This window comes from Aythya ferina (genome assembly GCF_964211825.1).
Source record: "Aythya ferina genome assembly, chromosome: 1".
Taxonomy (NCBI): domain Eukaryota; kingdom Metazoa; phylum Chordata; class Aves; order Anseriformes; family Anatidae; genus Aythya; species Aythya ferina.
In genome coordinates this window covers 121,380,327-121,407,112 of record NC_140296.1, presented here as the reverse complement: position 1 = coordinate 121,407,112, position 26,786 = coordinate 121,380,327, and the positions used below count along the sequence as shown (strand labels likewise).

Sequence of the window (26,786 nt, the reverse complement as noted above, 5' to 3'; positions counted from 1 at the left end):
AATACTCACCGAGTGTACTGAACACTTGCCCAGAATGCCTAAAAACTGTGGGACTGCAAAGCCTGTGCAGTGCTCCAGTCCATAACTAATCCATTGTCATGTGCTTACAAAATGCAGACACTGCCAGGAATAAAACTCAAGGCTGAGGACCTGGTCCAAAGTCTACTAAAGTCAATGGTTGTTCTTGCAAGGACTAAAGCAAGAACCCTCTTTATGAGCACACTTCAGTGTAATTGTAAGCAGGAGTAGTAAGTGCACAAATTCCCTCGGGGCATGCCATTTGCAAGAGAAAGAGGCAATCATACACTGTCAACTTACTATACATGTTTTTGAGAAGTTGATGAACATCAGCAGGCCACGCTCACTACAGTTCAATGGAGCTGACTGCGTACAAATCTAATCCTCTTCCAATTTAAGTCAAAGGGAGTGCTCTCACTGATTTCAAAATGACAAAATCTTTGGCTCAGAGTGACTACTGAAGGTCACAAAGGTGAGCCTTAACTTAAGTGAACGTGAAGAGAGCAGAAAAGAATGAGGTGGTGACAGTACAGAGTAAAAGTCAGCTCCTGCAGAATGGACCTGTGGTAGCTGCACTTGGATGAGCTTTTCTAAAACACAGAAACAAAATCTCCATCCTGCCAAAACTATGTGAGCTATGCTAGACCTGTAAATAGGAAGGCAGAAAAAATAGGCTCTAATTGTCTCAAAATGGCGCTTCTCTAAGCGGTGGCATTCTTTACCTGTAGCCAAGCAGCTCCTGTAAAAGCCTCAGCTCTTTCCTATGTTTGCACACATCAAAGAAATGACTCCCAGTATGATCCTCACAAGCAAAGCATCCTCGTGATCAATGCACTCAAATGGCAACGCACTCAACACCACTACATAAAGTCAGTTTTGATCCATGGAGCCATTCAAACCAGCACTGGTGATTAGTAAACCATACTCTGCAGCGCAAGACGTAAGCTTCCTCCAGTCAAACAAAAGACTTAGTGTTTCTGAAACAAATGTGTCTGTGAATTCTACAGGCAATCTGTATACCGGATTCTGCGGTGAAATTTCTACCTTAAATCCAGCTTCTGCAGACGTATGAAAAGGGCATAAGATTATATGTTAAACCTATGCATATCTTTCTTTGCTCCTGCATTGAAGGTTTTTATAGGTTGTGCCATACAATCTGCACCTTTTAAGACAGCAACACTGTCAATACATATTTGGGGAGAGTTGTCAGGAGCCAGGTTTTGGTCTGATAAAGCCGTATCTTTCATCTTACATTCTGCAAGGACGTGGAATACATGTTAAAGGCACTGAGAGAGGCTGCAACTGGTCTCAGCCAAACTTCACAGAAGATAATTGCCAAATCACTATCATAATTAATTAGTGTAATGAAAAATTAATTTTAATAGTCAATGGACATATCAATAACCCAAAGGTATAATATGCTGTGTAATCTGAAATATTTACATGGTTAATAATTGGGCATGGATTCTGCAATAAGACACTAGTCCTGGCTTCTAAAAGAAGTTCCCAGCACAGCTCCTCGGGGATGATGGTCTGTACTGTTGGTGAAAACTCTACCATCTAACCCACAAACCACAGTCCTGTTTTTTGTATTTGTTTTGTTTTGTTTTTCCTTGAGGGAACCTGGGCTTTTCAGCTCAGCACACCACCAAATTATCTGTGACAGAACCACCCTGGAGAGAGGGAAGGGGGCGCAAGCCACTAGCTCCAGTGGATCTTGAATCCACCCAGATACAACTAAGTGGAAAAGTGTGGAGGGATATATGGCAGGTTCCCCTTCCTCTGAGGAACAGATTGGGTCTAGAGGGGGCTTTGCAGGAAGGCAGCGTGTGCAGAGCCTGCTGAATTGTGGAAGGAAGAGTAATGAGGCTGACATCAGTTTGGGGCTGGCCTCTAGGAAACTTGCTCCTGCTTGTGGGTCTGTGAAGCAGGAGAAGAGAGCTCTTCAGGAAAGGGTGAGAAATAGCCAGAGCAGATATGCCTTTTCTCTCAACAAATATGGTTGTGTTGATTATAGTTTCATTATTTTTCTGATGGTTGAGTCATCTTTCTGACTTAGCAGACAGAAGTCACCTCAAATATATGTGGTCTTCTGTGAGGAGTTGTTCTCCCAGCTGTGATGTTTTCCAGCTGGGACTGATGGAAACAACTAATGAAGAAGAGGGATGCTTTAGGTTTGTATTTTTCTGGGTTATATTTCCCTCTCTGTGGGTGGGCTTGGGGAAGGGAATCTATCAGGAGTACTATACACTATGATCTTTCAGCTGTGAGGTATAAATGAGAAAGTGAATAGAAAGAGCTTCGAAGGTTATTTATGATCAAGCCTGTGATTCCAGTCTCTGTATTCTGGCATGGCTCCTCATGGAGATGCGATGGAGGACAAAGGACAGAGGATTTTAAGTTTTGTGGGTGATCTTCTCTCACACCTTTTTCTAATGACACTGAGCACACTTTCTCAATACTAGACTTCAGTGACTTTCAGCCCTTAACTACTGAGTGTGAAATGCACCCAGGCTATGAGAGGCTCTACTATCCCATTAACAATCCCCTAAACTATCATTAAAAATAATAACAATAATAGAGTTCAATATCTTCTGCTACAGGCTATGCATAGGAAATATCTGTGAATTAGCTCCAGATCAAGATGGATCTGTAGTATTTGGGGTTTAATGTTTTAGATGTGCTCTAGGTGTACTTAGATCTTGCCTGAGGATTTGACCCTACCTTTGAGTATTGCCAACACAGACAGAGGAAAATATGAAAAAAGAGAACAACAAACAAACAAACAAAAAATCTTCTTGGCATATCTTGGAAGGGATACTAGGATGATACTTTCAGTTTTATAATTTTATTTTTAACTATGGTAGACAAAATAAATAAAAAAAAAAAAACGGGTCAAAAAGTCTCCTCTGACATCTGTTCACTAGAGCAACAGCGACCAGTTGGTCTGTATGAAAAGGTCCTTTTGCTTCTGCGGCCTAACAAGTATTTGCAGAAGCAAAGAGTATGCAAATTCTTCTCAAAGTCACTTCTACAAAGCTTTCTGCCTCCTGTGGCTGTAACAGGCTTTAACTGGTATTTCAAAGGGTTTATAATCAGGGCTCTGATTTTAACAATTAGTCTGATTTTATTGGGAGTGACTGCCCTGATCAATGGCATAAATAAGGCATATTATCAAAGGTTGGCCCGGGACTGTGGTTAAGTTTGCACTAGATGACAAGTCTGTCTCGATGTGTTACTTTTCTCCTTGCCTGTGTTCCCAGAGCATCTTGTCTGTATTCAGAGTCAATGTGAAATCTCACCTCGGAACATGATAGCGCTTTGTGGTCTTGAAATCGGCTTTAGATAACTCAGAGTCTTGTAAATGGCCCTTTTGATCAATGAACTGAACAGAAGAACCTCTAATCAACAGAAAAAAAAATAGTCTCTGTGGCCTGGGCTTCTATAAAAAGAAAATGTATGGAACCTCAGCTATTTCACTGTGGATTTTGACACATTCATGAAAGTAATTGTGACAGCACAGGTGTAACCCTGGAGTTACAATGAGTGATGCGAGGATTGCAGTATCAGATATGCGAATTTCTGGAGGGGTCTGAAGTGAGACTACACTTAATCACATTTCATCTGCACCTCTCCTGAAAAGGGAAATGCTGTGGGGTTTGCTTGTTTGCTTGTTTGTTTGCTTTTTTATCCTTGGTTTTGAGATAGCTTTCAGGTTTTGTGGCTTCTTTGGAACCTGTGAATGTTCCTGGAATAATCTGTTATTCTTGCTGTCTTTCTTCAGAGCTGGAGTAATAATTAGAGGCTGAAATGAAGATTTCAGTCAAGTCACTGACAGGGCCTAGGAAGAACCTTTTCTCTTTTTGCCATACTGGGTGATATACATTTTCCACGATCATTCAGGGCCTTGGGGAGATCTTGGACTGAAAACCAGCAGTGGTGAAGATCTGTGAAATACTTATGAAAGGTTTGTGAAAGGCAACTGAGGAAAGCAAATGTATCAGCCGACTTGCTACACAGGGGTCACACATCCGCTGCAAGGTGTTGAAAATGTTTGTTGGAAGCATCTTCACGTTATGTGCCTAGCTGTTGTGAAGGTACAAGTTGTTGGCACTCTTTATTCCATGTTTTCTTCCCATATTTTGAGGGAAATGGGTGTTACATTTCAGGGCTTTTAGTGCCTAGGGTACTATACTAAGAAAATACTAATTCTTGTGGATGCTTCTAAGTTTGGTGCCTGGTTGCCTTTGTTTGCAGGTCTTGAAGGACTTGGAGTCCTTCTGCAACTGATAATCCTATATTATTTTCTGCATTGCACTAATAGTGTCCCTAATTAACATATATACACAAAATGCATGGTGTTGTAAAGGGATAGTAAAGATTCAGGCTGGTGACAGCCACCTACACTTGGGAACAATCTACTTCATCTGAGGGAAAACCTGTTAAGCATAATTCCTTGCTGATGGTGGCTGAGAGCTGTGCAGGCTGGCGTGACGGTAACGAACTGCTAAAGAGTTAATGCTTTGCTAGCAAAGGGAGATGCTCCTGACATTCATTTGCATGGTTGAGAGCAAGTCTGGACTATTCCTATGAAATTACTCAAGCTTTTGACTTCTTGCTCTTATCTGTTCTACCAGACTTTCTCTCATGACCCCATCTTTTCCTACTCATTCGAATTTCCTGCCAAAAGGAGTGTATTTAAGGGAATGCTCTCTGCTGCTTCTTGTGCTGTTCCTCCTTGATGAAATAATGGCTTGCCTTCAGGCTGGACACTAACAGTAAACTGACACAGGAATGGTAGCAGGCTTTTTGTTCCCTGTGCTCTCTGTTGTCCATACACATGATGTCCCATTGATGATAGCAACAGTGGGAACTCTCAAATAGAACTCTAAAATAGGAGCCTCAAGCTGGGAAATAGGCTTTGAAGTGGCTGGTGGCCTTGGCTGAGTTGTCTGCTGTTAAGCTCCTAATGTTGCCATAGATGCAGTAGTGGGAGCAATATGGGAGAGCGGGGAATGGATCTCTGGTCCAGAGTAGCTTAATATTGCAGGCAAAAGCTAGCAGCAGCAGATGGGCGTTGATCCAATTTATCTGAACTGGGGATGGAGCTGCTTAGTTCTGCCGCCTGTCCTTGATAGCATTGGACAGATCGAGTATTTACTGGATGCACAGAGGGTTGTGCCTGCCTCCTCTGCCCGAGGGCAGGTGGAGTGGCAATTTACTTGACAACACACAAGGTGTCATGCCATTAGTCTGTAATCCACGGGGACTTACTGTGTGCTTTCTGCTCTGTACCAAGAGACACTCCCCGAGTGGTCTAGGTGAAGTGAGAGTACTTTCAGGGCAGCCAGGTCCCTCATTACTGTCTCCTGTTGATCTTAAATCAGCACAAATTCATTGCATGTTGTAAATAGGTCAAAAGCAGCAGGTTGGCCACTGGCTCCCTCCTCATTACTGCATGCAACTCATTATGTGCAGAGGCAGTCTCTCCTCCCATCCACACTGACCTGCCAGCATGTCCCTTGGAGGGGCAGGGAAGGAGGGCACAACTCCAGTCTCTTGTCCTATGTCCCTTCTGTCACATCAGAGAAGTCCTGTGGAGCCTAGCCACTCTTCCCACATACTGCATGAAGCTTCCTTTGCTCTCCCACCCGTGGTTCCCTGTTTAATGATGGTTTAGGTATTGCAAAGACATGGGAGAGGTCTTCTTCAGCACACAGCCCACACTATAAGGAAACAGTGGCTCTTCAGAAAGTACTCAGAGAGCACTGGTACTCCTGAATTTCTACAGCAAAGAAAAAAAAAAAATCCCAACATAAGTTCCCTCAGCTCTTTCCTATATCCTCTGTAGTGTAAGCATATGGACCTGCCTAGGGATATCCCAACACAGGCTACTGCCAAAGTTCCATCTCTCTGAGAACTGGACAATGAGCAGGGCTCTACTGAAGTCCTCTAAGTCTAGTGAGAGGGCCCATTAGACCTACTGATCCTGCCTCTCTCTCCCTCAGTGGCTGAGGGGAGAGAGGTTTCATGACTGGCACAGAAAACATAATTATTCTCCAGTGACACAGTGTGGAGCTCTTCACTGATGTTCTGGTCCTCTCCCTTCTGTACTCTGCACACAGGTGGAAAAATAGGGATGTACCTATTTTTTTTAACCTATTTTAGGGGAATGAGATCTCTAGCAAGACACTAAGCAGTGTTTCCAGGTCTTACTAGCACTTGCTGCTGTATGGCAAGAGCAAACATTGGGAGCAGGGTTGCTGAATTTCCAGGAGCCTCCACTGAAGTGGATGGTTTCAGAACAAGTTGTTCCCAAGTTATCGCATCAAAGGCTTCAAACTATCTGCAGCACAAACACGCCCACATTAGGCAAATGAGCCTTTTGTTCACTCAAAAGGAAGCACTTCATTCAAGTATCTGTTCTTCCACATCCTACGGTCCCCGAAGCTATGGATGTAAAGAATAATCCTGTAATGAATGCTGAAAAGGCCCCAGACGAGTGCTGAAATCCTCTCTTGAGTGACATCTTAACACTGGTGTGATGGCTCAGTTTGTTGCAACCTCAAATGCTCGGATTGGGAGTTTGGGGATAGCAAAACTGAGGTGTTCGGATTTGTTGGGGTGGGGGCTGGCTCTGAACCTGTTATATGCTGAGTGGCTTTGTGGAGCTTACTTAAACTGGAGATGTTTGAGCAATCCAGCTCTCGATACTAGCCCAGCAGCAGCTTACTACACAAATACTGCCATGCTCAGAGGTAAGAGCAGAGCTTATGAGAAAATCCATGGAGTTTGTGATAATCAAGATCCACGAGTCTAGAGAACTGGGAGAAAACTTATCTGGGCTTGTGAGGTAAGAATCAAATGGTGCAGAACAGGCTCTGCACACGAGATGCTGGATGGCTGCAGCTGTCACTTTGAGATCTCCCAGAGCTCGAAATCTTTCCTATGGGGACAGTGAGAGGCACGTGCTAAGCAGAGACCTATTCACATAATCTTGCGGCTGCAGAGAGCTAACTGCTTTGCAATCTCTCATTTCCATCTCCCTTCAAACTTAATCTGAAAACACCTGCTCAGATAACCCTCTCTCCCCCCCGCTCTTGTTTGCCTGATATATGAAGGCTTCAAGTAATTCTTTGTGCAACGTTTCAACAGCACTGTCTTGCTGCTTTCTGTCGTTTGCTTAACACTGGTTGTAGTACATCACTAGGCCATCTGCAGGAGACCCATCATTCAGTGTAGTACAAAATTGAACTGTGCTGTAGTGTGTTTTGTTTACAGGTATTGCGAATGAGTCATGCCTGGCCAGGTATGAATAGCAGAGGAGGAAAGGAAAATCCTGGTGTTGTAAGCTGAAGTAGCAGTGTCCATTCACAGCAGGAGTTTGCAGGTGCTTCTTGGAGAAAACCAGTCCAATGAAAAAGCCACCTTCAAGGTGCTGGGAACCTTTCACTATGAATGCACACACCCTTGGAGCAAGCACCTCTGCCAAATGGGTGCTCTGGGGTCAGCCAGCCTCCATCCAGGGGAGATGCTGGTCGTGGAACGAGTGAGCCAGCCCCACAGGTATGGCATCTGCACACCCAGCCAGGCTCGCTTCTGGCTTTCCATCGTCTTCTTTTTAGTGGTACTGACAACTTGAGAAACAAAATCCCATCCCCTGACAATGGGCCAGTTCAGCTGCAGATTCCTTTGTGTGTCCGCCAGCCCGAGTAGCACAGCATACACCAAATGCAGAGCTTAAAAGAGCTGCAGCATCCAAGCCTCTGCTTCCATTTCCCCTGAACTCTCCCAGTAATTCTTCTTTCAGGATGAAATGGCTCATGCTTAGCCTAAGCCCAAAGGATTTGTTTAGGAGTTGTTGGATTTCATTTTACAAAATTGATCTGGCAATTTATGACTTATGCAAGGGGAGAGATATTTTCTAAAGAAGGAATATTTTAGAAATCAAGCTTGCCACATATTTACAATAGTAGGTTTTATTTTCCTACGTTTGAACCAATTTGTAGCCCTTTTTTTCAGAAGTGTTGACTGCCCTTATTCAGTGAACTCAACATGAACTGCAAGCACCAGCATCTCAAGAAAGCTGATTTTTGCTTCACAAACACCAAGGGAGTGAGGAATTGCAAATAAGAATCTAGCCATACAGCTGCAAGCTGCATCTCAGAAGCCTTTTCCTCTAGCCATAATTTCATCGGCATCACTTTCAGCTTGGCGTCAGTCACCCCATGGGCCAGCCCACATGTGTGTTTGACCTACTCAGTTGTGCTTTCTCCCTGAGCATGTAGGCTTTGCCCTTTCCTGCCCTGACACCCTCCCTGTTGACATATCTACTGAAACTGCTCAGCTCAGCAGCAGAGAAAAGATAGAGGTACAGCATCTTGCTGGGCACATTCTGCCCCAGTGTTTACCCATGGGTTTGCAAAGAAGTAAGTGTGCATCTGGCCTGGATTAGCAATTTCCAAAGTGAGCTTTTCAGCCATGGCATAGCTAAGAGCTCTCAGTCAAGCTATAAATGTTATTAATGCAATACACAATGTAAGAGGAGGAATCTTTTTCCACTGGAAAATACCAACATGAAAAAAAAGTTGCCTGAGGGTTGTGTTTGATATGTTTCAAAATTTCAAGGAAAACATATTTTCAAAATGACTTTTGGAAGTTTTCTGTCAGAGTAAAATGTATGCTAATTACAGCAAAGGTCTATTTTTTTCATACAGGTTTTTAAAGTGGTTAAAATAAACTGTGTTCAGTAAAACTTATTTTGGATTTTTAAATTCTCTGATTTAATTTGAGAATTAAATTCCTATTTATTTTGGGCTGAGGAAAAAAAATAATCAGCATAAATTTTATCTTGCATGCTTAGAATATAAGACATATTACGCATGCTCTGTCTACAGAACCTTCTTCTTCCCCTTATTCCCCAAAAACTTTTGAACTAGTAGTCAGGTCTCATCAAAGCAATATGGATAGGAGAAAGTTTTGCTTTCTTTTGATAGAAAGGCTATAATGTGAAGCACCTGTTACTAAAAGTCATAGGGAACCAGACTTCCCTAATCCTTCTCAGGAAACCATGTGAGCTTTGTGTTCCAGGCCTGCAAGAAAGACTCCATACCCAGCTCTGATTTAAAATGTTTAAATTAGGGTGGGGTCTAGGAGTTACAGATAAGGAGACTGCTGAAGGGAGTAATGAAATAAATACCTCTCTGGTTGACACGACCAGTAAAAGCAGAGTGCCTTTGTCTGAAGGCATGTATTTGTAAAGAAGTTACAACCTCCGTAGATACAGATCTTCCAAAAGCAAAGTGGTATATGTGACTAAGGATTCTGCACTGTTTTCCATCTCTGTCCTGCTTCATGGTCTTGGACAAGCTGTTACATTTCCTTCTTTTTGGATATCTTTGTTAGGTGGCGTGGACTTCTCACTTGCATGTTTATTCAGCATCTATCACAGTGGGAGGCCCTGGATGTGACTGTAATACAAACAACGCTGACAAATCCGTGTTTCCATGGTAGGCTAAAAATCTCTTCCTTCTGTACCAAATAATGGCAAGGGTAAAAAGTACTTACTTTACATCCATAGATCAAAAGCCTTCCTGAGCACTTCCTGTAAAAGCCTTCCTGTAAAGTGGCACTGACTTAAATTGTGCTATGTGAATTGGCAGCCGGTTGTGGTCTGAACTTTTATCTCCTGGATGCTAATTTTGTGAACACTGTCAGTTTCTGTGGGAGGAAAGACGATAAATCTTCTGTATACTTTTCCCCAAAAAATAGGGATACATCTGTCAGTTGCTATGTCCAAACATAAATAGTTGCACAGATTTTTACCCAATCTGGATTACTGAAATCCAGCTTTTTCATCCCTAAACTCAGAGAATCTGTTCCACAATGGAAGACCAACCTTCTGTAGTACATAAATGAGTCAATGTTTGCAAGGAAAAAGGGAGGGTTTTCTCCTACTTACAAATATAAAATGTCTTCCCTTTTCACTACATTTTAGGACAGTGCTAATACATGCTGCCTGTCCAGATCTTCTGTGCATGGCTGCAGAAGCACTGGTATGACTTGTGTCACACCTCTAAATCTGGTTCTCTGGAGTTCATGGGACTGATGCCAGGCTACAGTTTGGGTCTGCCTCCATTGAAGCCATGGAGGGGGCTTCAAAATCAGCTTTCCATTATTTCTGGACCACAGAACTATGCTCTGAACTTCACCTAATACCTGTATCTTCCTCTGGACTAAATCACTGCATGTGAAAAATATTCTGCAGCTTTTTCCCAAGATTTTTGATTGCCAAATAGAAAGCATTAATTCCCAAGAGACTCCTTAGGCAGGAATACCAACATGACAGGTAGAAGAGCTTTGCAAGACCAGCAAGAAAACTGTTAAGCCTCACCTATCTTTGGCATGGTTAAGAGAAATTTATTTCTCCGCTGCGGTGTTTGTTTGGGGCGCATAGTGCTTTTTAAGCACTGCCATCAAGTCTTCTTAGTTTGAAGCACCTGAGTCTTGAGGGAAGCATCAGTCTTCCAGGACTACTACTGTCTCTCTTCTGAAAACAGTTTGGAAAATGGATTTTTTTTTCATGAAATCTTCAGTAGTCTCGAAATGAAAATACTGCAGCAGCCTTTCAGCATAAACTTTGGCCTCAACTTCTTTTTGTTAAATTGAAACTCTCTTCCCATGCAGTATCACCTGTGTATTACTTCTTTATCTTGATGCTGCTGCCTCCGGTTAGGCACCTTTTTAGTTCTAACCAAGTGTCCCAGTCACCTGACTCCATGCTCTATCAACACCTGGGTTTGTCTTGATTCCAGACCAATTTAAGAAAAGACTGTCTTTTTGTAGAATTTTACTACCATCTCTCTGCAATTACAGAGTGCATCCTCTTTTCAGAAGTATCGTGAGCAACATTCCCCAATTACATACCTGAAGACTTTGCACATGCTGACCCTGCCACATGCGTGGTTCTAGACCTTTAGATATGGCAGTTCCTAAAGTTCCATGCACACATAAATGCAGTGGTGCTTCTTCCTCTGGGCTCAGGAAGAACTTAAGTCACTCCATGCTTCATTTTCCTAAACGTTGCAGCTCAAGCCCACCTCTGAGCACAGAAGATCCTTTCCAGCATACATGGGAAGACCCCTCGCACAGCCTTTCTCTTAGGATGACCCATGGCTCTAGATGTCCCTACAATGTCTCCCTGCAATGTTCCTGAGAAGGGAACTGCATGCTGCTTTGACACTCTGTTTCTAGCTTAGAGTTGCAGGGAAGGGCTGAAAGATCCATCTCCCTCTTGAAGCTGGATGGATGAACTGAAGCAGCAGACAGAGCCTGGAGGGAGAAAGGAAAGAACTGGTATGAATATTAATACATATAAAATATATACTATGTGATGCATCTCTCTTCTCACACATCCAATGATCATCTATCCTCCGTCACTCCCCTCCCCTCCGCTCTGCCTCACTCTGTCTATGGAGTAAATGTTGGATTTACATTTTCAGTCTATTTAAATCTCTCATTTTTGCTGCAGTGTAGCAGGGGAAAAGCCTTAACTCTCTGTTTGCTGTGCTGCATCTGTCAAGCAGGGAAAGAGAGCAGAGCTTTTCTCCAAAGCCATCGAACTGTTTCTACAACCTTTTAGTCTCTATTTCCTATAATTCTGGCTGGGCAAAGGCCATTGAATCTATTTGCAAATGTACTGCACTTTTATGAAACCAAGTCCTCTCTTCCACCCCTTTAGGTCTTTAAAATGAAATATATAAAATACTGCACAAACACAAGTTGCTAGATCTTGGAAGCTTTGCAACGCAAGTCCATCTGCATGCATTGGCCTTCTACAATGCTGAAGAAAGTTAATATGCTCAGGTATGCCTTTAAAGTAAAGATGTTCAGCGGTACAGTAGCGAGGCTTGCCACCTACCTGTCTGGGAGATCCCAGGTGGAAACAACGCAAACGTACTTTGCACAGAGCCTCTTTCCATAACTTATGGGGCTGGGGTACAAAAACTGTAGACAGGTGCTTGCTCTATTACTGCTTATGCACTTGTAAATTCCAGAGAATTTATGAAGCTTTCAAATTCTGCCTGGACAGAAGTTTTGGGACAAAAAATGGTGATATTTCTGAATAGATGGATGTATCAAAACTCCAACAGCTATCTGCATGGATATGCTGTATACCTTTTCTTTGTCTTTGACATTGACATTGGCTTCCACCCTTCCTGTTCCCCTTGCAAACTTGCTTAGAAGCAATACTAGGGAAAAGGAGAGATGACATAGATGCTCTTAGGCAGCTGTGTCTCAGAGGCCACACTGCTAGCTCTTAAGGGGATCTGGGGTGACAGTCTGTCAAGAAATCAAAAAGTGATGTGACAGCTTAAACGATCAAGCATGCAATAGTAAATGGTGAACACAGCACACATCAGGCTGCACTGGAAAGTATCTCATGAGCTTGATGGATGCAGTCAGCCACCAACAGTGAAAACTGACCCAACAGTTAACAGTGATGCTCCAGGCATAGGTAATCTGCCATTTTTCTCTTTTCCACTTGCTAAAGTAACAGGAACAACTTAAACATCCCTTTGGTCTCTGCCTTGCAGGCAGAGAGCTGCCAAGGAAAGGCTGATGAGTGGCTGATCCTCTGCAAACTGCAACTTGCATTGTTCAATACTGTGTGACATGATCACAACTGGTTATACAGCTCAGTGGGAGTGGGTGGTAAAAGAACAGGAAAACTGGGACCTTGTGCTGATACTAAGCAGATCCTGCAGGCCTCTTGAAATCCACTGTTATTTCAGCTGGCATGGGTCTGCATCTCAGTCTAGGACCTCAGAGAAGTTGGGGTTCTGTAAAGCTGCTCCTCTCTCCACGGCACAGGGTCAGAGGAGCAGCAGGGCGCCACTTCCTCCCCTATTCACCCTCTACTTTGAGCCATCTCCTCTCCCAGCCTGCCTGAAGGGAGCTGATGATGGAGATCAAGTATAGGAGGCTGTGGTGTGGTCACCTGGGAGGTAGGGTCTTTGGGCTGAAGGGAAACTGGAGAAGCTCTTAAATTTGTCTCAGATCTCCATCTTCCCTTTCTGCCAGTTTGCAGTGTGCTAGTATTTTAAGACGTGTTTTTGACATGCTGTGTTACATTTAGCTATGATCCTTGCATTATGGTTGCACCCAACCTTTGCATGCTGCATCACGATTGCTTTTGCAGACAGGTGACAGCAGGTAGGTGGCAAGTAAAGTTTTGAGGCAACCCAATAAATAACTAAAACATAAAATAGTGACTAGCTCATGGGTGCTCATGGATCGCTGCCCAACCTGTGTCTTGAGTGTGGAATGGGATCTCTGAACAGCTATATGATAGGGTTATTAAAGCGTATAGTAAAATACCCATGCAAGGTGTATTGCAGGGAGGTGAGAGAGAAGAGAGTGAATTAAGGCTCCCCAAACAGGCTTAGGTCTAAGTGTTTGCTAACAAGCAAGCGCTTGACTTGGCAACATTAATAATATTCTTTTATGGTAGGTTTATATATGAGCAAGAGGGAAGATGAATCACATTGTAGAAATAAAGTCAAGCACTCACGATGTTGAGAATTGGCTTGGCTGGTTAGGGAAATAAAGGGCCCTTCAATCAGGGAGCGGAGAGCTAATTGTCTCATTAGCTTATCTGTCTGGGTTGTATTCCCCTGAGAAGAGGGTGGGAGATGGAAAGGAGACAAATGAAATAAATGAAGCAGTCCTCTGGGAGGAGGATTTTCCCTGAGAAGTGCAAGGGGCTAGTGGCTGTACAACAGCACACTTCACTGCAGTGGCTCCAGGGCTTGCCTGCTTAAAGATGAAGCCTGGAAAGCAGTGGGAAATATCCTGGAACAAAAGGGATGGGGAGGGGGAAAGGAGCATGACCAGGCAAATCTCTGCTCTCTCTGCTTTAAAGTTTCCTGTCCTTCTCTCTCCTCACCTGGTTTTAGTATCTCAGCAATATGGTGTTGTGGTTTTCATATGGAGAAGTATTTAGCAGACTTGAGAGACCAAGCTAAAAGTAATTCCTCTGGAATAATCCCAGAACCTCTTGGCAAAGCCACTGGGGATCAACTTGCACTGCTACACTGGCATTTCTCCCCAAAATATAGCATCTTGGGAACACTATTGCTGGTGTGGTATTTCCATACTTATATATATAACTCTAGGATTTACCATTCATATTGTGCTTGATCCTGCAAGGTGTTCTAATACCACTTTAATGCAAGGAAGCAATGTCGCACAAGGGGCCTTTCCATCAGCGTTAGACTAAGATCCTTGCACCAGTAAGTTTATATTCAGCAAGACATATTCCCTGTATTTTTTTCTTTTGGAATAGCCACTCTTGTGAACTTCCTTGCAGACATTCCCTTAAACTAGAAGCAGGTGAAATCCAAGACAGGCACTGCTCAGCCTGCAAGCCCTGGGGCTGAGGGCACAGCAGCTGTCAGGAGATGTGTTCTAATCCAGACCTTTGCCCAATTTTGGTTATTTGCAGAATACTAGCCTGCTGAAGTTTAGTTTTTTCTTGATAATATGGCATTAGTCCTCATGGGTATCATCTTATAAGCTTATAGTTAGATACAGAATTAAAAGGAACTTTTGTTGGTACCATTTAGTATGAATGGCTGTGAGTCAGGCTTCCTATGCTGACTATGCTGAGATAATCCTCCAAGCTACAACGTGTTCATTGTGAAACCTAGAACTGCATCCAAGTAGAGTGTTTCCAGACAGCTTGCTGATATTATCCACCACCACTATTACATAGCACAAGATCATCCTGGAACAAACGAGGATGTGCTTTCCTAAACACCAGACGCAATGACCTCTTCCAGTGTTGCATTTCTGAAATATCACCTGTAGGAGGATTGTCTTCAGAAAATGTCCTGATCGGAAAAATAATAATTAAAAAAAAAAAAAAAAAAAAAAAGTTGAAATTCTCTAATATGCTATTTCTGGCTTGAAACACTTTTTTTTCCCGTTTTGACTTTCAGAAGGTTAAGAAACTAACTGATTCCTTTAATAAAACTTGATAAGCTACTTATTTGATGGGAAATTTGAAATTTGATGTTCTCTTCTGGGATGGGAGGGATAAGGATCCATTAAAATCTGAGGCTGCTTGCAGCAGGAAGTCATTTTCTGTCTAATTCCACTGATTTAATCAGGTTTGGAAAATTACTAGTGAAAAGGCTTCCAGCATTTTAAATGCTATTTGCAACAAAATCCAGGCAGAGGATCATTCTAACCAGTACTGGCCAGTATGTAAAAAGGTGACCATCATCTCAAAGACAAGTCCCACAGGTGAGGAGCTTCTTGGAAGATTTTTCTCAGCAACACCACCCTCAGTCATTTTGCTTTCTGGGATCTGGTGCCTATTAAAGAAGTTATGTTTTGAAAACCAAGGTATTATGCCATGGACTGGAAGGATGTCCACAGGGGCAAATAGCAAGCAATAACTGCTCAGCCCTCTCCTTCTGTGCTGACAGCCTCTCAGAGGGACACGTACCTGTTTTTATGGCATCAGCTATTTTCTCTGGTTTCTCCCTACCCATGTATGTCTCTATGTCTGTCTCTCTAAATCCCTTTCCATTCTCCAAAGAGGAAAATGTCATGATAACAGGGTGTGGGGGGGAATACAGGCTTTTGGAGCCTGCAACCATATTGGGCTGTCATCCAGCCCACCACTGATCTCGGAGGGAATGCATTCACCATCTGTAGAGAGTCCATGTCTCACTGCAGCCATCTGTTAAGCTCCTCAGCCCACTTGCACTCTGAACAATGGCAGTGCCTTCCAGAAATCCTGTGGGAGAGCATCCCTCCCTCCCTCCTTTGGGTGACACTCAGCACACAATGCTGCCTCTGAACAAAAGTATCTGTGGTTGTGCCAGAGAGACAGCTTTTCAAGGCAAAAACTGTTTGTGCTCCTAATCCAAGCATCATAAAGAGCATGAAGACCTGGGAACAGCTGTCTTGAGGTTCTTGAGGCTCTGGGACTCCTAATTTTCTCATTATTTTTGGAATATGAAGGATCTTGCAAGCCCCTGAGTTTACCTTATATAGATGGTTCTTCTCCACCTTCTGAGTGGGAAAAATAATGTGATGAATAACACCAGCATCAGCGAAGTACCTGCTGTCCATGGAGAAGATAATGCAGAAGAGATCTTGGCACCACCGTACCATTGACTTTGAAGTGAACCTGACACAGAATCTACCCTTGGAAACCCTGTTATACTCTAATCCATGGTCCAGTGGGTATCAGCCTTTAATCAATCTCTTCATTCCTGCTAGGACTCTTATTTACCACTCATGCCATAAGCTGCCAGACACTGGTAGAGCACGATTTAGGCACTCAGTGATTTCCAATGTCACAAAGGCAATCCAGATAGTCATCTTATTAAAAGGATTAGCCTACCACAAGCTCCTGAAACCAGGCTATCCTATCCTCTTTAGGGATGACTTAACTCAGACATCTCTCTTTGAATTCGCTACTGCGCTGACCAGTCAGCCACATCACCCTGGCAGACCTAAGTCAGAAACTGACCTAATGGACCAGTGATAGCTCCTCTCCAAAGCCAAGGGCTTCAGCTGGACCTGACACCAGAAAGCTGAAACAGCATCAGACGGAACAGGCTAGTTCCCTGACTCCCACATGTCATCTTGGCTTGCTTTAGCTGCCTCCTAAGAGCTGCTGCCGCTACCCGAGCCACGTGTTCCCTGGGATTGCAGGGTGTTTCCAGATATTGCTAGGTAATTCCTGTCTTCCTCCCACCCCCGCATAGATCACTTGCCAGACTCTGAAGGAAGGAAAAACTTCTCAATTAACATTTAGTAGAGACACTTGCCTTTATTGCACAAGAACAGGGATTTGCTCTTTTCGCTGTTATTCTGCCACCTCCGTACTCTGGTGGCATCGAGGTGGGAAGAACCTCTCTTTTTTTACCACCTCACCTGCTGCTGCCTAACCTTTGCGATCTGTGTACCAGCCTGGGGGCTGCTGTCTCTCCAAATCCTGTTTTGGGAAGTGAGGCCCTCACAGAAGACAACACAGATCTGAGCTGAAAGAGAGCAGGAAGATCTGTTGCCAGCGGGAAATAGGGCTTTGCTTGCGAAAGAGAAGGTGCCCTGATAGAGATGTCTTCTGCCACTGAACATGGCTGTTAACAGGGGAGTGGATGTTCTGTCAAAAAGTTGTCAGGAAGTCAGGCAAATATTTAAAGAAGCAGATTTCCTCCTGAGGGTGAAGAAATACTGCTCAGCACTTGACAGTGCAGCCTGGAAGCTCCCAGCCCCAGGGACTAATATGCTCGCAGCCCCTGTATCCAAAGGACGGCGAGAGAGGGCAAGGAAAATGAAAACAGAAGGAAAACAGCCAAGTAATTCCTACATACAAGCAATCATGCATAGAACAGAGTCCTGTGCTTTGTCTGCACAGAAACAGACCCTCCTCTCTGCAGGCTTCCTGGGGAATGGGTACATGTGCCTGGAGAGCCCGTCCCTTCTGCCAGACACCACCTGCGGGGAGGTGCATGCCGAGAGGAGCGGGAGGGCTGCTGGACATGCACCACTACCTTGGGAAGTACACAAGGACGTTCCCATCCATCAATTTACATGCAGATTCTGCCCGAGCCAGACACTGAAACTGGCTTGTATACATGAGCACGCTCTCTCGATGGGGTCTCTTCCTGTAGGGGAAGGAACTGCGCATAAACAACAGGGCAGCATTTAATGTCCGCAAAAGAAATGGGTTTCTAAACTTATCTTGGCAAATAGGACAAAACAAGTGCTCTCAACAGACCTGCCAGGTAACTAGATTGCTCTGTATTTGATAAGCAGCTTGTGCAGCCTCAGTGGCTGAAGCCCAGGTTCAAAGCTATGCCCCTGGCTGAGGAATGCCAGTCCAGATCTTGCCTAGCTGGGACAGTGTGTAAGAACTGGCGATCTCGCTATCTAGAGAGGCAAAAAAAGGATGCTCACTGGCTGTGCAAATGCCTTTCTGTATGCAGCTTCCCTTCCCTCAGACACTTAATTGAACACCGTGCTTCCCCCAGTCCTTGCAAGAGAAACACCATTGTGAGCCTGGGCTCTCTGTTGTGAGCATCCACTGCAGGACATTTAAATATTGTCCCCTTTGGCTATGCTGTCTGTGGAGATTAGCAATCTTCTCCATTCCCTGCCTTCCTCTCAGAGAGCCAGGCACTCCAGCTCCTTCCCAAGCACTGACCTAGTTCTCTCTGTCCCCAGGGACACATTCTGCATCCAGGTCCATCCCATGGCCAAGGCTGGGCCAGCGCAGGGGCACGACACACTCTGCCTGTGGCTCGGTAATACAGGCAGCAGCAGAGGCATGGTGCACACAGATTGAAAGTGGATTTGAATATGGGCTCTTGAAAAATATGAGATAGCGCACAATATGTTTTCCTCGGTGCTGTAATGTATTTCAAACAGCTCACTTCCATCTCCTGCACTTTAATTAGCATGAAAATTGGCCAGTTCCACAATCCCTTTAAATACATTCGGTGTGTTACCAAATATATTTCAAAAACAGTTACACAGAGGGAGGCCAGGGCCTGGGGGTGGGATGAGCACTCCTCATTTTGTTCAAACTCATTACTAACCTGTCTCGTGGCTGCCGTAAAAGGAGGCTGGTGGGTCTGGGTTCAGTTTTTTAGTGGACTAATGTCACCAGGGGAAACCTAAACACACCGAGCAGTGCCTTTGGCTGGTAGTATGAGGAGCTGAAATGAGAAGGCAGGAAAAAATAAGCCCTTCAGCTACTCACGTGATGCTCTCTCCCTAAGCTGAGGGAGGACCACGGAAGAAGTTGTCCATTTAGGATGCTTGCTGGGGGTTTCTTCGACCTGCTAGAAGTTGTCCTCCCCAGCGTGAACTGCAACCTCATCCTCTCCATCCAAGAAGGAGAGGAAGAAGTGGGGAAGAGGGAAGGGACAGAGGTCCCAGGGAGACTTCCAGAAGCCTCTGGCCCATGCCCCTGGTTGGAGAGGGATTTCCACTGGGCTGTGGAAATGCCCCAGTGATTCCCTCGCAGATAGTCCCAGAGCCTCAGAGCTCTAGGATGGCAAAATTAAAGTGCTGCTGGGCCTGCAGGAGAAGTCAGGATCTGGGGAGTCTTGGGGAGGAGCTGCAAGTTCCTTGTAGCATCAAGCATCACTATATGCAAATGCAGGTAATTTCATGGAAATGTATGTAATTTTATGCAGATTTAAAAGCTATTGACTTTCTGTCACAAGATGTTGGCAGCTATGGTATTTGTTTGAGTCTTTTTCTTTCCCTATTTAAGCCTTTTTTTCCCTTTTGGAACTTAAAAAAATTAAATATTCATGGAAACATTTCTATGAGTCACAGGGAGAGACTGCATCAAGCTGAAAAGTTCAGATGTGTATCCAAACTTCCTCAAAGTGCTTTGGGATAGGAAGCGGGGTTTGCGAGTGGGTTGTTTTCAGATACAGTCTGCAGAAAAGCCTTTCCTACCAGAACTTCAGTTTGGACTTCTGGGTGGCCAGCAACTTTTCTAAGAATAAATGAGACTTCATCTTGTTTAGTCAGACAGCGTCAGAGAATATCTAAGTGGAAAAACAGAGGAGAGATCGCTCCAACTTTAAGTACAGAAGCCAGTTGCAAGCAACAAGCGAGGGCTTTGCTGTTGTTTTCTGCAGTTTTCGTTGTGTTGCCTGGAGCTGGAGCTGCTCATTATCAAGACCCAGTACAGCGGATAAAGGAATAGAAAGGATCTGATTGCCTATGAACAAAATGGGTGTCAAAACAGAGGCTGCATTCCTTGTTTGTTGTATGCCCTGGTATATTTGTGGGAGCAAGTATCCTTCTCTGGAAGCTGTTGAATGAGACCTGGGCTTCAAAATAATTTAGGGCTGGTTATGGTGTGCAAGGCCAAGCCTTGCTTTGGAGACACCATCAGTGAGGGCTAGAGTGGGAAGGTGAAACAAGGGTGTGAAACAAGGACAGAGGACAGCCTGAGCCACAGCCACAGCAGTGAGGGGAGATAGACAAGGGAGGAACCACGCAATCCTACTGCTGTTGAAGCCCCAGACCGGTGCAGAATTCAGCTTGCATACTTAAAAGCCTGTTATGCCAGGCTTGGGGATCTGCATGATTTGCACATTGGTCTCTGCTGGTATTAAGTGAGCTATAAAACCACGACAGTGGCTTGTAGGATCACCACTCACCCATTGCCACCTGTGTGTCAGGAAGGGGTGGGCTGCATGGCCCACCCCATGAGCAGGGTATTCTCCAAGAAAACCTGGGGGCACCAGGGAGTGACTCCCTTAGTGGGGAGCAAGGGCCTGAATTTTATGGCTTTACCAGCTTGATGCAAAAGTCACTTATTTTTAAAAGGTGGTTTGGAAAAGGCTGACATCATTTTTTTTCTGAAATGACAGGAAAAGAAAGGAGGTCTTTGCAGCTGGCTGAATTGAAATGAGTTAATTTGTTCCCATCTGAATGTTTGTTTTTAATGATGCTGGAGATATTATTCTGTTGTAAGACTAAAGTATTAAGCACAGCTAGAACTCTTGCCCGAATTACTATTTAGCTGGTAACTAAATCTAATGAAAAGTAAATCATGTACACACAGGCCTTAATAAAACCTTGGTTTGCTATATCCTTCTCCCCTTGGTTAGAATATCATGTCCTATCTGGCATAAACCTTGAGCTTAAATAACAAGAAAGATTGGCTAATGAAGTTGTTTTTCCTTTTTTTTCAAACTCTTGATTCAAGAGGTGTCTAAGCCCACACTGTAACATTTGTCCTCTTTTGACTTCCTGAGTGATGAGACTTTTTAACAAGTTAAGGAATTTGCATCTGGATCCGTACTTGAAACACTTTAATGCTTGGGGGAGAGTTCTGCAGTGAGTGGCATTTTGGGAGGAATGAACTGCTAAGTTTGGATTGAGATTTTGCCCTATATTTCAAACATCCTAACTCTGGAGTGATTCAGCCTCTGCTTTCTGATTCAGGAAATTCCTTAGTTTTTAACTTCATAATAGAAAATGTTCAAGAAAGGAAAAAAGCAACCTTTTCATAAAAGCTCTTGGTGTTTTATTTTTTTGCCTCCATTGCCATGGAAGTTGCCACAGAACTGACCTCCTATCTCTGAATTGTTCTTTGATCCAGGTTTTTTTAAGTCTTCTTCTGCCATCAAAAAAAAAAAAAAAAAAAAAAAAAGCTAATAACAGCTATCAGAATATTAATTAAGAATAATTCTGTGCATCAGTGCTTTCCAGAATAAATCTGAAAAAACAGTAGTTCTGAAGGATACGGACCTCATCACCTACCACAATAAAAAGCTCACTCTGAAACCTACTGACATCACCTCTGACACCTAGTTTGCTCCTGGATTGATTTTGTTTCATTTTTGTTTGTTTATTTGTTTGTCTGTTGGTTTGGTTGCTTGCTTTTTGGCTTGTTTGGTTTTGTTTGTTTGTTTTTGTTGTTGTTACTGTAAATACCATGAAATCCTTTCTTTTCTGTCTGAGGCTTGTTGCAGCTACTCCTTTCCATCTGTTGAAACTCCTTAGTTTCTACCATCCTGTCACACACTGAAAAAAAATAATCTAGTGCTGTATAAAAAATGTAGGGTCTAGGTGTATCAAAAATGTAGGGGCATTTATTTTGCTGGGCTCTCATAGTGCATCTTCTGTGTCCCAAAGACTTCATGAGGTCTTTTCCTATTATGACTCACAAACAGAATATCTCATATACTAAATTAACCTGAATGCAAATGTAACTCCTTTTAAAACGCTTCTCTCTTTTTTTTTTTTTTTCTTTTCTCAAAGCATTCATAAGTTATCATAATGCTTTTCTCAAAGCATTCATAAGTTATCATAATCAGGTATGTACAGCAGCAAGACAGACATCTCTGTTCTGTCTTCCTAAGCCAAATTCAAGACCTCTTGCAAGAGCTCCACTGTGGACACAGAACATATTCAAGGAAAGGAAAAACATTTTATACCTTTATGGGTGGTCATAGCTTGGGGTAGGCTAACAGAGAGTACATCTGCAAGGCACAAGATGACCCAACACCACAGAGTACTGGGGGGAATGAAGAAATAACTGTTTTAGATGTGATTCGGAAGAGACTATCAAAAGGAAAGGTAACAGCAAGAATAAAATCCTCATGCTCTGTGATAAAGGTTGCTAGAAGCAGAAATGTCAGGGTTTTTGTTTTTTTTTTTACTACTGTTCCTCTTGTCTGTATTTGAATGCATGTTAGTGAATGTGGGGTATTTGTTTTAAAGTCTCTTTCTTCCTTATCAAAGGCTGTCTTCTGACTTCACTCTGTGTTTTTGCTGGAAAGCTGCATTTAGTAATGTAAATGTGATTCTTCCCTGAAGCAGCTGCAAAGAGTGGCACAATTCTGTCTGCGCTTGCATCAGTAACACACATTAGCACAGAAAGAGAGCAGATTGATGGATGACATGGATGACTCAGAGGATTTATAATGCTTGTGCCCCATCCCTTCAGCTCCAGGACATCAGCTTGCATCTAAGCCCTGGACAAATTCTAGTGTCCCAGCTAAAGGAGCAGAGCAAGACAATCCAAAGGAAGCAGGAGAAGGTGAACGTGAGGACAGAATAGCAAGCTGGTGGGTCTACTGAAGCCTTAACAAGTCTGTAAGTAAATGGCACTCCTCTTTCTAGTCCCTGGTATAAATGCACTTAAATGCAATATTAAGTTCCTCCCTTGCATGTAGTTCTTTGGTGTGCAAAGAGGTAATGACTTTTAAATGACCGATCTAGGCTATCAATCTATTTTTGAAGCCTTATTTATTTGTCCTTGGGAGTGACTCCTTAAAAGTACAGGCCCATCAGGTCTCACGAGTTTTAAAAAGCCTCCTCTGTCTCCCCACCTTTGTGCTCCCATCAACTATTCCCACACCTCATGACCTTACAGCACAGCAATGTGCAACTTTGCTGTCTGCCAGGTGTGCCTTCTTGTTCTGCTCTGCGATGAGCTGATTTCACAATGCAGGGCCAGGGACTATGCTATTGTGCCTTTTGGAGGCATGCATCTCCAGTGTATGGCCCTGCTACACCGCTACAATACCTTTTATGAAGACCACATGAAGCTCGGATCGTAAGTACTATGAATAATCCGGGAAAGCCTGGGAGAACCAGAGACTAAAAGGGTTAAAATTCCCTAGTCTAATTTACCTGCTCCTCCCTCCCAAGGGAACTCAAAACCCCAAGGGTTCTTCGAGGCCTAAACCTGACTATAAGAATTACGGAGGTTTTGTTTTCCCTCTAGTTGGGGAATGGAAACCATGCTACGAAACTACGATTAATCACAACAAACCAGCAGCTCATGGCTAGAATACTAACTATGGAATACACAAGCAATGCTTTTGTGATAAATCTGTAAGGGTTTTTTTGTTGTTGTTTTTGTTTTGTGTGTGTGTTTTTTTTTTTTTTTTTTTTTTTTTTTTTTTTTTTAAGGGGGGGAAAAAAAGCACTGCCAAAAATGTGTTGAGTATTTTCAAATAATGAGTACATTCGAGGAAATTTTGATTTTGCTCAGGGACCATCTGCGTGCAGAGAAAGGAACTAAATTCTTTCAGCAAATTACTGGCTGCAAATTATTTTCTCAGCACTAGTTATGAATGTTGGAACTGCACAGCTGAAAACGCATTATTAAGCTGAGAACTTGGGATTTAGGGACCTTAGCTTGTGATTTTTTTTTATTTTCTTTTCTTTTTTTATTCAAAGTGTCCCATGCTACAAGATTTGGAAATGGCAGGAGGTTCAAAAGCATCACCCTCAAGGTAAGGTACCCCAATATGATGGACAAGGACAATTTTTAGAGAATATTCATGTGGTGGTACCTGCAGAGGCATAAGGGGCAGCGATCAGTGATAGAAATGAACCGTCTTGGCTGCTGATGTAGAACTAAAATCTGTGTGATGTACTTGAAGCAAGAGAATGAAGCAAGAGAAGCTCAGCAGGTTGTTCAACTCCAGGACCGTCATAGCCAGCAAAACTCCAAGATGGGCACTTCACCAGAGACTGGTCCAAAGGTATAGAGAAACATGGAATTTTCTTAGCTGGCCCATGTAGAGAGCAACCATTTCATTTCACCAAGCTGTGGGTAGTGAGATGGGTGGTGCAAATTCAAAATGTGCTTGGTGAACAAATACTGTGTTAGAAGTCTCTTCCATGCCAGCCCTCACACAGGTGTGTAGCTGCCTTGCTCTCACAAAATAAAAGCTACAGTTCCCAACACCCAGGATTCAGATTTTTGAAATACAGGTTTGATGTGCAACGGGAACTGGAGTCCTCAATTTTGAAATATTTTTTTCTATTAGGGAATATTCTGGAGAAAGGATTTTTTGTGTATGTATGTGACTCTTGTTTCAATGTGTGTTTTATTTTTATGAAAATGACATGTCTTTCATTTAAACTGTTTCTTCTTGCATTATCTAATGTGTCACAGAATACATTTTCTAGAATTATCTTATGAAAAATAAACTTATGAAGAAAAAGCAGAGCTATTTTCCCCCACTCCCAGCTTTCCCCAGGAAGTTCTGGCTAATTTGACCTAATTTCATGTCACTTCTTGATTTCAGTACAGCAAGGCCTGCTGTATTAAGCCCTGTAATCACTGCTCACTCACTTTACTGTAACCAAAAAAAAAAAAAATCAGATTGCATGTTGTGAAATAATCTCATTATATTTCAGTTAATTGAATCCAGGAATACTTTAATCAAGCTGGGTGTAGACCAAAATGCCTGCTTGAAGACCTTAGAGATGTTCATATCTTGGTACAAATTTTGCAGATTAGTTTGAGGCTTGGAACATCATTTCCAACTCTCGAGGCTTGGTCTGAGCCCTGATGGAGAGGGAAGGGAAGGTAAAATTTCCTCTTCTGTCTCACATGTGATTCCTATGTCTTTTTCTAATGTGTGCAGTCTGTCTGCCATCAGATACAAAAGCCTTGTGCCATGAGCAATCAGACTCAGTGCTCATTTCCTGACCTAAACAGTTCTGGACTGGTCTCCTTCCCAATACAGAGCAATAGCTAGTTCCAGACAGAAATATTTAAGCGTGGACCCAAATCCAGCATTAGGAGTAATCTGTAGCCCTGTGTTACAGGTGATGGAAAGAATTATCAGAGGGTTTCCAAGGATCACTAGTTCAGCCTGAGATGCAAGTATTATTTGAGGATTACAATAAAATGAAATTCAGCAATGTTATAAAATTAATATATATATATATCTATTTCAATTCTTGTATTTACTGCCTGCCATTCCTTTCCTAAAAGTCCAAAATACCTTTTTCTTTGCGCTTCTCTTGTTCTCTTGCCCCCCTCCCTCTCTTCTCTTTTCTATTTGCATCCTTCTGTCTCTCTTTCTTTCTTCCCTTCCTTCCTTGCAGGAATGGACCTCTGAATTTCTTCCCTACATTGGATTTCCAAGCGTTGAAAGGCTTCTGATCCATTAAAGACTTCACGGCAGGAGGTTGTTTACTGATTCAAGGGACATCTATAGATAATATTGATTCTAATAATAGCCTACCCACAGGTTTGCAGGAAAAAGTATTCCTTCTGTCACCTTATTTCTGCACCCCAAAAAGTGACTTCACTCCTGTGAAACAATGGAGAGTCTCCAAACGAGAGGAAGAGGCAGAAAGTGAAGCAATGAAGTAAAAAAAAGTGTGAAAACACCATGAAGAGGAGGAAGGAGTGAGAGCAGTCCTGAAGATGGATCATGGAGGAAAGGGTGAAGGAGGGGAAAGTGACAGGAAAGATCAAGAAAAGAAGGGGAAAAGGTGACAGCATATGTGCTTGGGAAATGAATGTAGAGGATGAAGAGAAAGCAAAGGGGGGGAGGTGTGTGTATGTGTGTGGAGGGAGAGATTAAAAGAGGCAGTAACAGAAAGAAGTGAAGTTGTCTAACATGTAGAGATGGGAAGTGACATGTTTGTTTGAATTCTGGGGCTGCTCAGCCTGGCTGCACTCTGGTTTCTGCCTTTGATCAGCTGCATGGCAGACTGGTGTCAGATCAGAAAGCAAATGAGATGATAAAGCGGCTGAGGCTGCAGTGAGTTTAACAGCAGCAGAGTGGCAGGGGATGGAGGGGGAGAAACTGAATGAGGTGAATGCTCTCTGTGCTTTGGTTCGCAGGGTCCTGGTGGTGAATGCGGCTGCCTCCCCTGCAGAGAGGCTGAGCCTGGAGGGAGCAAGAAGCTAGGCTGCACCGGGCACCTGCAGGAGAAGGACTCATCGCTCCGTGCTGGTACCGTTGTCAGCAGTGCTCTCGCCGACTGCAAGACTGGTGGAAGCATCAAAGGGGGTTAGTGGGCTGACAGAGTGATTAAAAATATCGACTCCTGCTTTAGCTCTTGCCTGCTTTAGCTCTGCTTGCTTTCCAGTTTTTGGGTTTGCTGTGGCTAGCAGAAAAGCAGGCAAGTGTGGGAAGCTTTCTTGTGGCTGGCACTTATCACTTATGGGTTAGGGGTAAACAGATAGAAAAGGGAGGCTTTGCTCAGGGGAGGAAAAATGACTATCCCATTGGCTGCATAACACGGTCACTGGGACAGACACTGTGTTCTGACTTCACTCTCTGTCCTCCCTGTTGTCTAGGAGGAGGAGGGAGAGGGAAAGATTGATCTTGTGGGTGGAAATTCAGGACTCCAAAGGTCAAACAGAAAGGACAAGGATCCCCAGTAGCCAGCATAGTTCAGCCACACACTGATCTCATCGTCATTTTTGGTAAGTTCTGGTGCATTGT

The 26,786-nt window shown here is 43.4% G+C and overlaps 1 protein-coding gene across 1 annotated transcript in view; it reads left to right on the top strand.

Annotated features, from left to right (window-relative positions):
* LOC311437841 (uncharacterized protein) overlaps positions 1–23,849 on the top strand; it is a 43,892-nt gene extending 20,043 nt beyond the window's left edge. The window contains exons 3-4 of the mRNA XM_084521604.1: positions 22,526–22,674; positions 23,767–23,849. Of these exons, the coding sequence (XP_084377730.1) occupies positions 22,526–22,659 (134 nt within the window). The 3' untranslated portion in view covers positions 22,660–22,674; positions 23,767–23,849. The remainder of the gene's footprint in view (positions 1–22,525; positions 22,675–23,766) is intronic.
* The last annotated feature ends 2,937 nt before the right edge of the window (positions 23,850–26,786 follow it).